This window comes from Lycium ferocissimum, chromosome 1 (genome assembly GCF_029784015.1).
Source record: "Lycium ferocissimum isolate CSIRO_LF1 chromosome 1, AGI_CSIRO_Lferr_CH_V1, whole genome shotgun sequence".
Classification (NCBI taxonomy): Eukaryota; Viridiplantae; Streptophyta; class Magnoliopsida; order Solanales; family Solanaceae; genus Lycium; species Lycium ferocissimum.
In genome coordinates this window covers 4,360,358-4,376,743 of record NC_081342.1, presented here as the reverse complement: position 1 = coordinate 4,376,743, position 16,386 = coordinate 4,360,358, and the positions used below count along the sequence as shown (strand labels likewise).

The window sequence follows — 16,386 nt, the reverse complement described above, 5'->3', positions numbered from 1 at the left end:
GAACCAAGAAAAAAGGAATATAATTTTTGTTATACATCACAACGAGTTATCAAGAATCTTCCTTTGTACAGTGAAGAAGTATATCATCTCTCTGTATCAAAAGCTTGGAAGATGAACCCTTCACAAAATGAAATCATATTTTGGCTTGAACTGTTTCTAAAACCTCTTTTCTGAATTGATGATTCTAAACTGCTACTAACAAATGTAGGAGTTCATATCCAAATTTTCCCTCTTAACCAGTGTGGAAAAAAAGAAAAAAAGGAATAAGAAAAGAAAACACTATAGCTCAATCCAAAAATGATTTTTCTTTGCTTAATTTTAAAACCTTGATGTATTTCTTGTAACTTGCATCTCCTATTATCTGCAACATTCATGAACACTCCGCGTCGTGCTTGCTCCTTGTTTCTTTTCTTCGTTCTTTCTTCATCAGTTGCGAGAAGCCAAGAACTCATGATCCAACAGAAAACCTATCCAATTTGGCATTCATCGTAGTTGGTATAATCAAAAGTAAGGTGCTACCTCTATTATTTTCCTTGAACTGTGATCACAGGTTGTTCTCCTTCAAGTTCTGATATCACTATCAGCAAATCACCCGGTTCAAGAGAAAGGGGTTCTGATTTCGGGATGGGGTTGATAACCTGCAATGGATGAGGGATTAGGTTGAGCTCCAATGTCTGTTCTATTTGCAGAAGAAAATCGATATTCTGTACCTTCTTGTTGTTCTTCACATATCCGATAGCAACTTCTCTTCGCAAATGTGCTCTTTCAGAAAGTTCAGCAAATGAAGGTTTCTCACCTTCCTTCATGTAAAGGCGAATGTCCTGCAAATGAAAGATGAAAATATAGTCATAACCAAGTCAAGTTTCTGTTACATTTAACACTATGAAAGACGAGACTGCAAGAGGGTCCATACAGTGAGATGTTTAATCTATGACGAAGTCATGGTGCTTGGAACTTAGGGCAATAAATAGGCACTATCCTTTCGCTTAACACTCCGGTAGCACTACATTTCTACCATTCTCTTCTAATTCTATCTTTACATCTTCATTTGTCATACCATTCTCAGGAAACATCTAGCCTTCACATTGAATTGTCTATATTAAGCACCACAATCCCATCTAATCTCACATCAGCTTCATTCTTCTTATGATGGCTTACTCCCGGAGCACATAATCTTTTTACTTCTACTTATCCTAAAGCCCATACTTTCTAGAGTGCTTTTTTATAGTACAAGCTTTTGGTCGATATCTTGTTAGTTTCACCAATTAACATAATATCCTATGCATATAGCACACACAATCGGATATTAAAAAAAGACAATTATTACCTTAACATATATTTCATCTCCATCGATATTCAATATCTCTTTCCAGACCTCATTCAACTGACTATTTTCTGCAACTGTGCCAAAAAAAGAAGCAACCACAATTCAGGAATCACTTCAAACCTCACTAAGAAGAATCCATTTGGCTTTTGTAAGGAAATATTTAAAACCTTGAGCAGTCACAAGACTCATTACTTCCTCTGAAGCAATGTAAGTGAGGGAAGGCTTGATTCTTGTAATCTGGAGAACAGAACATTCAGACATGCCATCAGAACTTCACAACTTGAGAAAAACAAAGCCATGACTTACGCATTCATTTAAATTAACCAAGAACAGCCCTCTTTAGAAACAAATTACCTGTTTACCCAATTTGGAATCGACAATTTCTGCAACAAGATTTTGCACCTGCAATTTGATCATTGATTCCGCACAGCAGAATAGTGAACCAATCAGTAGAGTTACTGACAATTTTCCATGTAAAGAAAAATACAGGAATAGTGATGAAATAAGACTGTTTTCTTCAAACATCAGGCTACTCTGATCAGAAGATTTGAGCAGCGCTCGAACCATGAAAGATTTTGTGTTCTAAAGCCTATATGAGGGATTGTTATTTTATCTTGCCAAACTTCAACCCAAATTAAATAGTTTAATTATAGCTTTTTGACCTAGAATCATGAAAAAATAATCTAGAGCATTGAAAAATCAAATATATGAAAACCCTCAAAAATAGGAAATAGAAACAGGCACCTTTTTACCCCTTTTCTTTCTTTTTTTCTTCTATAAATATGATCACCTTTTTACATGACTGCTACTACATCAGCAACATAGTTTTTATTTTCAAAACATTTTGTAGGAAAGGGAAAGATTGTCATTAGATAAGCATGCACGTCTCAGTAACTCCTGTCAGCTATATCACCATCTGGTAGAAATAATACCCAGTAAACAAGGTTGCTAGATACATACATGATGTTGAAGAGTTACAACATGCATCTTGAAATCATGAAGGAGGTATCGATTCTATCATGCAAGTAAATGAAATTGTTTTCTTTTGGTTTCAAGATACCAGCAACCAAGTGAAAAAAAAAAAAAAAAAAAAAAAAAAAAAGCTCTGAAAAAAATCTTCTAGAGACACCCTTTTCATTTTAGGATAAAAGTGGATATACAAAAGGTATAGTTTGACAAAAGATAGTTTATCTGAATTAGTCTTCGTTCTTATTTCCAAAGAAGGAAGGGATCCTTGGAGCAACAGTAAAATAGTTTCCGTGTGACCTGGTCATCTGTTCGAACCGTGGAATCCTACATGAACGTGAGATGCTTTGTGCACCGCCAGCACCGGGCTGCCCTTTTTTCTCTTATTTTCAAAGAAGACATAGTTCTACAAAGCTAATTCTTTGCAACTGTACTATGGGATACAAAATTTTTATGCAAGCTAAGAAAAGGAGTTACCCCGCGGTTGCAAACCCCCCACACAGTACCACACAAATAACGTACTAATGATGAAGTAAGAAGGAAACCAAGACATATATTTCCAAAACTGCCAATATATCTTGTTTTAGAATTCCTAAAATCCCGTTGGCCATGCATGTCTAAGATCAACCATAGACCTCTCTGCATACTTAGACGCACTTGAAACTTGTCTCTGATTTGTGAAAGGAATAGGGGGGAACATCTTACAGACTGAAGAACTTTATACAGAACAATGAAGGAAGAAATTAGATTTGTGAAGACATATTTGACCAAATACCTTCACGCCAAGCTTGTTGCAGATGTTTTCAGCAAGGAGGAGAGAATATACAGATTGCTTGTCTGCCTTCGATGCATCTGGATAAATGAAATATAAATTTAAACATGCGTCTATATCACATATAAGATAACACCATTTCTCTTACCTCCAAGTAACCATTCTCTATCAGAAATTACGACAATGGAGAATGGAAATTCTTCGCCTTGTTTAAATGATTTTTGAATATTTGCAATGGTGTCAGTCAGCATGTCATAGTCCATTGGGTTTCCAACCTGTAAAATATTATGAATGTGGACGGATTAAGATGGATAGTTCTAAATTTAATCCAGGTAACCAACACAAGATAATGAGTCAGAAAAATACCCTGTGAGAGACTCGAACGTTTTTTAGCTTTCCCTGACCAGCAAGTCTGCTAGCCGTATGCCTGTCATCCATAGGGACATCTGATAACACCTCCTACAAGTTTATGGGACACAAAACAAAAGGATAGAGAAGAGGACTTAGTTTGGTAGTAAGCAAATCTACAGTCATAAAGTCCATTGATATGGCGATTAATTCAGATGCTAATAGTATGTTGTTGTTTCTAATCTCTAAATGTTCTGCGACACCGAAGTAAGACATTTGGAACACCAAAATGTTGTTTACGGGCTAACTCTTAGCAAGAAGCGACTGCATTGTCATTTCGATGAACCAGATGAACCAGTAGGATAAAACAAGACCCTTGAAATAAATGTATGATTCTAAGGTGACGACCTACTAATTCCAGTAGAAAAGAAGCTAGACAAGTGATGTGACAATGAGGGGAGAAAGGAAAACTTGAGTCAAGGACCAGTTAGCTGCAACATTGTATATTTGCAAGATGGCGGAGTTAGGATTTTCACTGAGGGGATTCAAAATATAAAGAAATAAACACACGAAGAAGCCAAGGGAATTCAACGTCTATTAAATATACATAAAATAATTTTGACCTTGTATATAAAGTGTAATTTTCCGGCAAAGGGATTCGGATCCCTTGCGCCCCCTAGCTCCGCCAGCGAGCCGTGGCAAAGAAGCCAATGAAAAAAGAAATGTGGCTCTTAATCCCAAATAATTAAAAAAAAGAAAAAGAAAACAAGCTATTGAGCCACAAAAAAAAAAAAAAAAAAAAAAAGGAAAATTGTTTGTTCCTTTTTCTACTCTCCCCATTCGTTTTCTCCCTTCCAACCCTCTCTTTTCAGTGCCATTGATTCCTCCCTACAAGGCCATTGATTCCGTGGCCCAAACTCCCTAATTTCTTCACCTGTTCCAACCCTCTCCCTCTTCGCTGACATATATTCGCGTATTCTTTACACTCTTTGGTGTCTATCCACAAAATCTCTTTCCTCTCTCCTTTTCTCCTAGCAATTTCATTGGTATTCTTCAATCATGGTGGAAGAAGACGTCGCACTCATCAGCAATATACCCAAGGCCAAAACTTCCCACTTCAATATCTCCGACCAAGATGAAGTAAAGTCTCTTTGTACTTAAAATCAGTAGAAAGGTAGCATAATTTATTAACATTAGATAACCTTAAACGAAAAGAAACCTCCTCTGGATTATCTTCCTGAAATGTAATCCATAAATCACCTCTCTTGAAACTATGCAAATGTTGACAAGAAATTCATGGACGAAATGATATGGTGTACGCAGGGCTGACAGAATCATGTTGTTTGTTGTGTCAATCCCTTGTATCTACTTGAAAAATAACAATCCAAATCAACCCCACTACTTAGAACCAAGCGTTTTGGTTGCATTTTACATTGTAACCCTTTTGAGTTCGACAATCTTGATTTTTCCTTGTCATGAATCCCAGAAATATCGACAGATGCCATGCAGAATCAAGAAAAGTGTGTTCCCCAATAACAAATTGAGAAGGTAATCATCCAATTATCTCCGCCTATATGTAGAAGCATGACTTACCAGTGTACTGCCAGGTCCTAGGTAATTGTCATATTCTTCAATCATTTCCACAATATCAGTCCGCCATCCCAGCATTAATATGCATTCTTTAGGTCCTGGACACCAATCAGATCCCTGTATTTAGATACTTACAGAGTTAGCTAAAATACTTAGCAATAAAGGTGGCAGGTGCAATGGCCATTCCTAATATGTTATACCTTAGATCCTGATTTTGTTCGTTTCACTATATTCTCAAGGCGTGTTCTTGTTATCTCCAAAGCATTACTCCGAAGTTGTCCATTCTTTTCCACAGTGTAAGAATCATTTATGGCATTGTCACTTTCATCAGAAATATTTGAGTATGCAAGCTGTGGCCTTTTTTTCCCATGAACAGGTCCAATAAACAAAACCTGTATGATTCAAAGTGAAAGAATCAGCATGCAAGTAAACTAAATTAGGGGACTATAGTAAAAAAATTATTTGAACTCTTGTACAATTTTCAGAACTTTCGGATGAGAACATACACAATATTGTGTGATCGAGTCAATTATGATTTTCCTAGATAAATGTGCTTCTAGTTAATATTCCTTTCTCCTACTTGAAACTAATGTAGGATGGCTTATACTAGATATACAGATTACAAATAAATAAGCAGCATACAATATCTTTAAAGGACAGATGCAGAATAATTCTGATAGTATAAAAGCAGTGTATGAGTGTATCATTGTACTTTCACAAACTAGGTCTCCATAGAGAAGCTAGTATATAAATTTTAGTATATAAATTTTTCTTTCTCCACAGTGATAATCCAAGTTGATTTAACATCAACAGTTGGATTATTCTAACAGGTAACACAACTGCACTATTTAATGTTGAGAAACATACTTTATCAGTTTCTTCCAAAACTTCTTCATCCCTTGGATGGAAATTTATCTTCCCCTGTCGATAGAGACCGCAAACAACAGCCTGAATGAAAAGAAGAGTTGAAGATGACTTCAAGACCTACAAACTTTATGAAATCGTTAGTTAAAACCATTCTAGTCAAAGAGACTACCTCTTGGAAGCCACGTCTTAATTGCTTATATCTTAGTCCCACCAGGTGAGGGAAACTGCAGAGGTTGAATACGTTCTCTGCCAGACGAAACCGTGTTCTTCTTAGAAAAAAGTGTTTAATCATGAAACAAATCCATGTACATTGCTATGCTAATTTTGTCACAAATATCTACAGGTAGATGAAGTGAGCGAAAGAACCTAACTAGTCATCATAACCAAACAAGCTACATGATATTTAACTCAAATTTACCACTGGATGATCCACTTTTTGACAAAAAATATATGCATTTGAGACCATTATCAGAATGCAGAACTAAAAAAATTGGAAGACAATCAGAGACTTGACAAATCTGCCTCTTCAGGTTATGCATTCAATAAAATGAATTCATGAAACAGAGATGATTTAACCAAGAAAAAGTACATTACTTCGATAATCGAGCAAATGTTTGTATATTTTAATGAGTCCCTTTTGGCGAGAACATTGAACAAACAACTTTGATGCGACATTCTGAACAGGTTCCACTCTCAATCCTGAAATTGACTTTAAGAGTTCGCATGTGTTGGAGCTCGAAACCTGAAAGAAATATGGGAAGGAGTCACTAACTTATAAATGAAAATTCAAGATGTTTTGAAGTACTCTTCCAGAGCAACATACCTCAACTATGGTGGGCACAGAGATCATTTCTGGAAGGGGTTGAAGGGCTAGCACTGAGAGAAATGCATCTGTATCGACCTCATACCTAATTAAATTAAGATTATCGCAAATAAGAAAAGAGGAGAAAGCACAAGCACTTGAAAGATTGACCTCTTTCAAGTGAAAATCATCATACTTTACCCAGCTTCTAATGTTGTGAATCGCTCTTCATTATTTTCAATTTTGATCAATATGATACTATGTTTGTTGGTTATTTTCCAAATATTGAACCAAAACTCGGAAAATTATCAAAACTCAAGAATAAAATTTCCTGAAGTCCATGATGTCAATACAATTTTTTAAGTTGGGGAGAGTGGTGCTCCCATGTCTATTTGGAGTATAAATTTAATTAGTAGAAGTGATTTTAGTGTTTGGAGAACTCAAACAGGAACTTCCTTCCGTCCCTTTGACCACTTACCATTTGAAGAGAACTAAAGAACAAGACATTTGATACGACAAACATTTGATAACGTGCCCAAGGTAAAACAAGTCACTTACCTATTTCCCTTCGTTGGAAGTATAACAACTGCGCGTGCCTTATTGGCTGCAGCTCTTTCAAATGATTTTGTCATACTTAAACTGCAACTGTTAGAGAAAATGTATGAAATGTTAGATTGAAGGCAACTGAAATTACAGCAACTTGAATTTAATTAATGGGGTAGATTCACTAGGCACAGGTGATCTATATAATTAATGAAGTAGCTTCATTAGGACTCGTTTGATCTTCTATAGCGATTTCCAGACCTCCACAACCTAACATTTCTTTTTCTCTATGAAAAGACTCTGACCTCTTTGTAAGGACATCAATATGATTGAGATCTTTGGTGAGGTTGTCGGATATCTTGTCCATTTGCTTTCTTGGAAGATCAGATAGAAGAAGAATTCTTTGCCGCCTGCAAACAGGAAAAAGAAATTGTAATATTTGCAGAACTGTCCATAGTTTATATGGTAAACTCTAGGCAATGTAATTACCTAGCAGTGGCAGTACCTAAGCGAACAGCAAATTCGTGGTACTTATTGAGCTGCTTTAGTATAAAGTTCAGATGACTGTTAACTCCACAAATTATAATATGATCGGTCTCCAAAACTTGCATTTGTGCCCCTTCTCTGAGTCTTTGCATATTATTCTGTCCAAATGTTTGTCAGGGGACGGAGTACTGACTGCTGACATTAAGCTTGAATATAGCATTTTCAAGAGCTTACCCTAAATTGTTCGGTCATGGTGCTCAATAGGCGAGAATAAAATAGTATGCCCCATATGGCAAGGATGAAACCTATTACACGTTCAACTCTTGTTCTTTGCTGCAGTCAAATGCAATATCCTTTTAGTAATGATAATTGTTATGATCTAAATATTGCTAATCAGTAAGAAGATTACATTTTATCAACAAAATTCAAATGTGATAAAGATAAACCACACTTTCAGGTGAGTAGATGATGAACAGAGGCATGCCCAGGCCTCCCAAAAGCAGTCCTCCAAAGAGTTAGCACTACCCCTGCGTTGCCTCCATAATGCAAATATCCAAATCAGCAAACAAACATGTGGATAGGGAAACAGCTGGAGAAGAAGATCGGCATATTGAATAATTTATCATATATTGCTTCAAAAAAATTCATTATCAGATATAATATGACACACGATAATATAGTGAAGCACACAATGAAAGCAAGTGATAAAACTATCTCATGGATAAGATAATATCCATAAATGTTGCTTTTAAATCTGAAAGCAACTAACCACCAAATACTGCCAAATTTCCATACAAGAGAAAGTTAAAAGTGAAGAAGATTCCTAATACACAGTGCTTTCAGTAATAGGAAAAAAATAAAGGGAAAGAAAAGAAAAGAGAGGGAAAGCCAGGAAAATAAGATCACAAGAGAAGTAACATGACTAACTGGAGCATGGCATAAGTGAAACCAAATAAACATGCAGGTTGCTTTATCACGGGTTAAAAATTAAAATCACGTCGGAACTTTATTCAACATCCTAAAGAACTTTCAACTTTCTTAAAGTGGTCATTATTACCTGATAGTGGCTAATCAAGAGTATACTAGATATTTTTCGCCATTAGCTCATACAAAATATGGCTTGGTTTGTCACATATGCATGTTAGCATGCGTTTATACCAAAAAGCATCAAGTCTTTTGTGAGTCTTCATGTTGAAGTGTGTGACAATCTCATCTAAAAGCTTCAGCTATTAGAGAGAGCACACTTTTATTTACTTAATTATGATATGTCTCACCATGCCTCCTCACGTGCGCGCCTGATTCTCATGGGCCAAAGCACGTGGAAATTCTTTTTGATAATGGATAGGGGTGTGACTCGAACCTAGGATAACTAGTTCTTCAGAAACTGCCAAAACACTAATGACCTCTATAATGCGGTAACAAAGGCAGAAGAAATCTACAAAATGCTTCTGCTAAAGAAGGTGCTTTAAGAAGATCTTTGGAAATTAGTACAAGAAAGGATTACTCGGCATTTGTAAACGACAGACTTAATCTTCCTATAGGTTTCATACATTTGTAGATAACTTGAGTACAAATAAGTATACCGAATATCATGTCTGGAAGAGTTACCTGAATTTAAAGAACAGAAAACCACCAATCATCACAAATGAGAAGCATGATACCAGAAGCACAATAAAAAACCTGCACAAAATGGAAAATTGATGATTCACCTTTCCCAGGAAAAATCCGAATAAGGTCTTGTGTTGCATTTTATGAACGCGCTACAAAGAACTACCGTCTGCATATACGTTTTTCCTATCCCTCCATGCATTATAAACTTAAACTAGCTAGAAGGATGGTAGACCAGTACAAAGATTACAACTAAAAAGTGCATTATTGCAACCGAAATGAGAGAAAATAATAAGTTCAGATGACCTAAAACCCTACTAGTACAAGTCCATGAATACTTGAAAAGTTATACGTATTACGATTCAGGTCCAGAACAAAATTAAAGAAGTAACGAGTACGAGTTTCCTGATTCAAGCCACCTACATTTTATTTTTACAAAGCAAACTTTTAATCTTTGTGTAGCATGTACTGTGATGTCATTTCTGCACCCATCAACGAGCTAAGCCATTGAGAAAGATAAATAGAAAGGCGACATACATAAAAGGAGCTATAATTGGCTTACTTACATAGCGACATTTTTCTCTAGTTGTATGTTGAACAAATATATTAACCGTGCCAAACTCCATTTGATGTCTTTCAGTGAAGGAAAGGACACATCCAACTGAAGTGGTATTGGTTTATTCACGGAATTAGAAAGACAAGCAAAGGGTAAACTTTGAGCCCCTGATGTTTGAGTTACAAAGAAGAATAACTCTCGGATCATCCCCATCTTCTTACCAATTAGATTTAGAAGCTTCAATTTAATCAGGAAATAAGATGCCAACGAAGCTATTACAATTTTAGCTGGGAAGTCCTGCACATTTAAACATTCTATTAGTAAATACAACATGATAATATAGATCCACCTTTGAGTGTTTCCACTAAAAATTTCGACACTGCAGAAATCAGTTTATAGAAGAACTCACACAAAGTTGGACAAAAAATTACATCTCAACGGAATACAGAATGGAAAATTCCTCGGTATAATGGAAGTAATCAGCCGAAACATTGGAAGAAAAGTGGCAGTTGTATACTCCCAATGGCTCCAATATGGAGCTGAAGTTTACATCATCAAGAACCAAGCTCACAACTTGATATGCAGTTTTCCTCATCAGACTTTCTAAATATTATACTAAACAACAGGAGAATTTGTAACCTACCTCAATTTTTCAGGACAAAGACGGCAATATCTAGAAGTTAAGATTTTCCACTATCCTGGGTGCAGTGTCATATTTACAGAACTTTTTTTTTTTTTTGGATGTGGGAACCCGCAGCCACTACCCTTCGGGTGCGCACAGGGTAAACCCAGCTCCTGTGCAATAGCTTGCAAACCACACAGGACAGGTAACCCGCACTAGGCAAGCCCCGTGCGACGAGCTCGACCCAGAAGACAAATCCCCTACTGTCGTAGGCAAGGGGTTTCGAACCTGAGACCTCCATTATGTATTTACAGAACTAACATAGCAACCAAATACTTACTTCATTAAAAAATGGAATTTTCCCTGTACTATGATGGAATTTTTTAAAATATCCGTACACATACTAATTTCCTGTAGATATCTGAAGGTGGTCAATTTAAGTTCAAGGTGAGAAATGAATCCGAAGCAGATCATGAAATTCTAAGAAGGGTCCACAGAGAAGTACGACTAGGTTTTTTATAGACAACCATCAAATTCAGTTTGCTTATATCTTGATTATTGATAAGACCAACTACCCAAATTTGGGGGAAAATACTATAGTGTTGAGAGATGTTATTTTGCCTTCAGTAAATAATTCAGTGCTAGAACCAAAAGCGACAAACTTCAAAGAAATCTGACAACAATAACCCTGCACGAAACAGTGAATTCTTTTTTCTTGATAGTAGAGGAACCATTAAACTATATATCATCCATGGCCGAAAGTAAAACGGAATTAAATCTAAAGAATCAAATACTACTTATTCTAGAATCCTTCAAAAATTCTGTTCAAAACTGAAAATAATTTACAGTTAGTTGCAAGAAGCATTGGGACCTGAGAACTATTCTTCAAATACATTTCAAATGGCCGAGGATTCAGATTTTCCCATATATTCATGTTTCCAAAGGAACTTAGCTCTCTGCATGTCGTCTGTTGAATGCTTGGCAGCTTTCCTGGTTGAAAAGAAATTTAATGATGAGTTTTTGAACTTTCATGAACTTCAGCTGCATTGGAGCTTATTTCTGGCATAAGCACTCATACAGCATACTGAAAATAAACTATCTAGATACTCACCTTTACTTTTGGCCAGCCAGTCATTCATCCAAAAGGCAGAAACATGGTTTCTCCGACAGGGACAAGCCAATGACTTTCTGGAAATTAAAATAACTTTAGTTAAAACAACTCGCAAAAAGGAGAGGTTCTATATCACATGAATATTTTAGGCTGTAGCTGCAAGACCTAGCAGCCTTATGCACAAATATCTGAGCTTATGTATTCACTTTAGCGTGCCCTGATTTAATACAACCAACAAAATTTCTGACTGAAATTGTATATCCAGTCCATAATCAACATACTATTTGAAAGAACCCTTACGAATTTGCAACCACTGTTTAACTTTACCTATTCAGAACTGTCACCTTAGAATATCCATTATAAAATTGTGTTTCTTCAAGTTTGTTAAATCAGAAAGATGCGACATTTTGGTGGAAAACGGGTTGAGTGGAATATTTCTAGACAGCGAAAACAAAGAACACCATAGTTCAATTTTCAATACACAGAATATTGGGAATAAGAGACTTCCAACAGTCAACATTTCCCACTAAACTAATCAAGTAACTGCAGTAGTTTCTTCCACCTTAAGACATTGTTCTCCCGCAATCTAAGTCTTAAGATTAGGAAGTCCTGATCTATTTTGGTGACAGCACGATATGCAACAAACTGAAATGGAGGAAAGTCCAACATTAACTATTCTGTTTACAGGACTTCTTATTAATGCTAATCGCAAAATGCCTTGGCTATGTCTATGAAGATGGAAAAAGGGTACGGCAGAGCTAAATTGGTTAAGGTATTTGAAGGATTTCTAAATAATCCCAACACTTACTACTCCTAACATTGTGATTACTATAGTTCATAACTTCTTTTTATTGTATGCCATCATAAGAATTATTGTGCACAGGACTATAATGTTATTTTTTTATCAAAGTTCTCAAATTCTGCATAAAGTTTGTATCTTTTTACAATAAAATGCAATTAGAACTTCAAAAAATACACATAGATGCAAGAAACTCAGATTAGAACACACTAAAATGAGTGCCTAAATGGTAATGAAATGTTGAAATTACTTTCGAACTTACAATACTTAAATACACCCAAAGAACAAAACTTTCAAGTGTCTAAAGTTCACTTGCACATTAATAATCATACTAAACCACATAATATAAAACATATTCATAACAAACATATACAAACAAACCTTCTATAAGGAGAAATCTGATAGAATCTTGGATTCAGTATTGGAGTTGATGGACAATGCAATTGAAGCATTTTTCTGTTACCCTTTTCTTGTTTCTTGATTATGTAATGACCCTTTGAATAATTACAGAGAAGGAAGAGATTAAAGGCATTGTTTTCCACGAAATGTTTTCAAGATTTTAATACTAGAAATGCGTGCTAAGCTATGGAGTGTGGAGGAAGAAAATCACTTTTGGTAAAAAAAAAAAAAATATATATATATATATATATATATATATATATATATATTAATTTGATTGAGCATTAAAATATAGGACATAGACTAAGCATAGCTTGGATTTTAGCAGCTGCTGTTTATTAATATGTTTGCCATTTGTATACGTGTGTTCTTCAGTTCCTGTTTTATGTATCAGAAAGGGCAGGGAAAAAAAATTAATAATAATAAAAAAAGAATGTATGGTTCTTTTAATTTTGTTTTTTTTCTGAAAATATCTAAAAGGGGTCTTATTTTCAATATAAAAAAGGATCCAAAAAGTCATCCAAAAAGTCTATATCTGTTAGTCCTTTTTTTTTTTTTAACTTCAATAATACTCCCTCCGGTTTAAAAAGAGCGCGCACTTATCAAATTTTGCACTTATAAAGTATTAAGTGATCAAATTTCAATACCTATTTAATTTAATTAGGAATAGTTTAATCTAATTATCTATTTTTACCTAGAAATTAGTATTTTTAAGTGGGTGTCACGAAATGGCTAAGTGGACACTCTTTCTAAACGAGAGGAAGTAGTATCATTTTCGTTCTCATGATGATCAGAAGTATCTCAAATAGAGAAAAGTTGGGGTAATTATCATCCAACTTTTTGTTTACAACACCAAAATTTTAAAATTATTTTTATTACAGAAAAAAACTCAATACATCTACATATTGCAGAAAATTAGAAACATGAAAAAAAAAAAAAGTCAGATTCTGAAAAATACAAGTAGGCCACCACAATTATTAAATTATCTCGTAAGTATAGTCACGTCAACAACAACTCACCTTACATAATATGCCTCTTCGCTTAAAGAAAAGGTATTTTCGAACTCAACTTATAATATCTAATGTCTCTTTCAACCCAAGCTAGTTTACATAATATTCAAGTCACACATAGTATTTATATTTTTTAAGAAAATCTAAAATTTTATCTTTTAAGTGATATCGTGTGAATGTTACGTAGATGAGTTGTTGACATAACAAACTACTTGTGTTCTCGAATTGAATTATCTGATGCTTCTTATTTTATTTTTATTTAGTAACTATTACAATTGAGTTACTTTTCGCTATAAAAAAATAATAATAGTAAGTGCGATGCGATAAGTTGGAATATGAAGTGCCATTTGTCACTTTTCGCGACAACGACTTTTCTATTGAACTAATACGCTTGTTTGTGTATTTATCACACATCAAATTTTTGGAATACATATATGGGGACAAGAAAAGATGTAGGCTTAGCCTAACACAAACCAAACGGATATCATAGCTACCTAGTATTTTTATTATTTAATAGACAAATACTTTTTTCATAGGGAAAAGGGTCAAATATACTTCTATTTGGTTAAATTTGTCTCTCCATTGATCAAAAGAGATAAATATCATACGTTGGGCCTAAAACATACACATATAGCTTTTGGATGGATGAAAATCTCAAATCAGCCAAAATTATCCGATTTCAATTAAAAGTATCTGACCGGCCTATTATAACCCGACCACGACTCCATCTCCTCTTTCTCACTGTTGCTTGCTCCATAGCCATCATTGCTGGCGAACTCGTGACACCGGAGCTCCTGCGAGCTCCGGCCATTATCACCCAGAAAGAAACACTCATTCTTGAAATATACATTGTTGATAACATTTTTAAGCATAGTGGGAGAGAAGAAATTTCGGTCTGATATATAATTGTATCAGACACGTAATATTTAGAGGTACTTTTTTTTTTTTTTCTTTCTGTTCTTTCAATATTGGTGTGCATTTCTTTTAATGTACAAGCTGCATTATTTTGGTTATAGTACTTTTTCAGATCCTAGCATTGTCTTTGCTAGCTTTTTTTTATTTCTTTTGTTTTCCTAAATCAATATGAATGATATATTAAACAGATTCTTCGGATGATAGCTGTATCTTTTAGAAGCCTTGGTCCTAGTGCTAAGTTCTATCTTGCAGCTGCAGTTTCTGATTTCTATGTACCTGTGGGAGAGCATGGTAATCATTTATTTCTTCTTGCATTGTGAAGATGTGGTTGTCATTTGCTAAAATGATGTGATAGTGGCCGGAGCTCGCCAGAGTTTCGGTGTCAAGAGCTCGCCGGAGCTTCGGTGTCACGAGCTCGCTGGCCATGATGGCTATGGAGCAAGTGGGAGAGGAGATGGGGTCGCGGATCAAGTTATAATAGACGGGTTGGATAATTTTAATTGAAATCGGATAATTTTGGTTGATTTGGATTTCCATCCATCCAAGGGTATATGTGTATACTTTGACTAACAGAGGGGTATATTTGCATACTTTTTTTGGTAACGGAAGGTAAATTTAACTAATAAACTAAAGTAGAGGAGTATATTCGGCCCTTTTCCCTTTTTCGTATTAAGCAAAAACATAGCTAATGGATTGAGAGGAACACAAGAAGAATTTTTTTAAAAAATTGTATAAAGTATACTTTGAGGCATTGACTTCTGAAAAGCGAAGACCTAGTGAGCCCAATAAAAGTTAAGAACAATAAGTTCCTCATCACCAGAAATCAAATAGCCGCTAGAATCATAATAAAAAGATACATATGGCCCAAAAGTTGCACTAAGGTCTTGCCTAACACCAAGAGGTGTCAAAATGGGCTGGCCCAGTCCAACCCAAATTTCAAAAGATCAAAGAATTAAATGGGTTAGGACGAGCCGATCCTTTTGATTGAAGGGCAGAAAATAAAGCAAAATTTCAACCAGCTTTTAAGCGGGCGCAGGATAGGATGATTATTCACCACCTTTAAGTTTTTTGTCTTCCGAAAAAATATTTTCTAAGTGATTTTTGGTACAATTTAAACATGAAACTTTTGCAATATGAAATAGAATCTTCTAACACCTATCAAGAGAATAAATATAAATTATTATTTTTAATCACTAATTCCGATCATGTTCAAAAGAAATTAAACATAATATAAATTCTAAGACTAAAAAGAATTACTCCAATTTCTAATTACTACTTAGTAGTAAGTACATTCTTTTTCCTCATTACTTTTTATCTTTTTGTTTAATTTACTTATATATTTTTTTAAATTTATTTATTTATTATTCTTTTAAATTCTCGAGGTCGACGCGACCCAACCTCGAGGGTCGGCGAGCTAAGAAGATCTTTTGGCTTTACTTCTGATACAAAATCAAATCCTAACCCAACCCTACTTAAATAAAGGGTTGGGCTGGCCCGGCCTGGCGGGTCAAGCCCATATTGACAGCTCTACTAACACCTAGTATCAAATAGATATAATTACAGCCACATATATTATTTAACTAGCAAACTATGCCCGTGCCATGCACGGAGCCCAATATGATTAATCACCATATTTTGTCAATTTAATTATTTGAAGAGACTTAG

The 16,386-nt window shown here is 35.1% G+C and overlaps 1 protein-coding gene across 2 annotated transcripts; it reads right to left on the bottom strand.

Moving 5' to 3' along the window:
- On the bottom strand, positions 1-13,028 carry LOC132065296 (putative ion channel POLLUX-like 2). Of its 2 annotated transcripts, none has more exons than XM_059458654.1 (24): positions 12,779-13,028; positions 11,599-11,675; positions 11,359-11,477; positions 9,876-10,162; positions 9,310-9,381; positions 8,153-8,237; positions 7,936-8,034; positions 7,705-7,859; positions 7,521-7,625; positions 7,231-7,317; positions 6,694-6,778; positions 6,465-6,612; positions 6,040-6,116; positions 5,871-5,951; positions 5,204-5,395; positions 5,007-5,120; positions 3,432-3,524; positions 3,214-3,340; positions 3,069-3,145; positions 1,682-1,729; positions 1,495-1,564; positions 1,328-1,401; positions 711-821; positions 1-638 (listed from the first exon to the last, which is right to left on the bottom strand). In XM_059458654.1, the coding sequence occupies exons 1-24, from the start codon at positions 12,847-12,849 to the stop codon at positions 525-527; spliced, it is 2,568 nt and encodes an 855-aa protein (XP_059314637.1). In that variant the 5' UTR covers positions 12,850-13,028; the 3' UTR covers positions 1-524. The 2 variants fall into 2 exon arrangements, with proteins under 2 accessions (XP_059314637.1, XP_059314715.1); XM_059458732.1 differs by having other exon boundaries at positions 8,153-8,228.
- Between the last annotated feature and the right edge of the window lie 3,358 nt (positions 13,029-16,386).

Excerpts from the sequence above, each read along its gene's own strand:
- LOC132065296 (XM_059458654.1), bottom strand. The coding sequence starts at position 12,849 with ATGCTTCAATTGCATTGTCCATCAACTCCAATACTGAATCCAAGATTC. Across the intron at positions 10,163-11,358 it reads ATTTGAAGAATAGTTCTCAG|GACTTCCCAGCTAAAATTGT; the intron begins GTCCCAATGCTT and ends TTAAATGTGCAG. Across the intron at positions 1,730-3,068 it reads GCAACAAGCTTGGCGTGAAG|GTGCAAAATCTTGTTGCAGA; the intron begins GTATTTGGTCAA and ends ATCAAATTGCAG.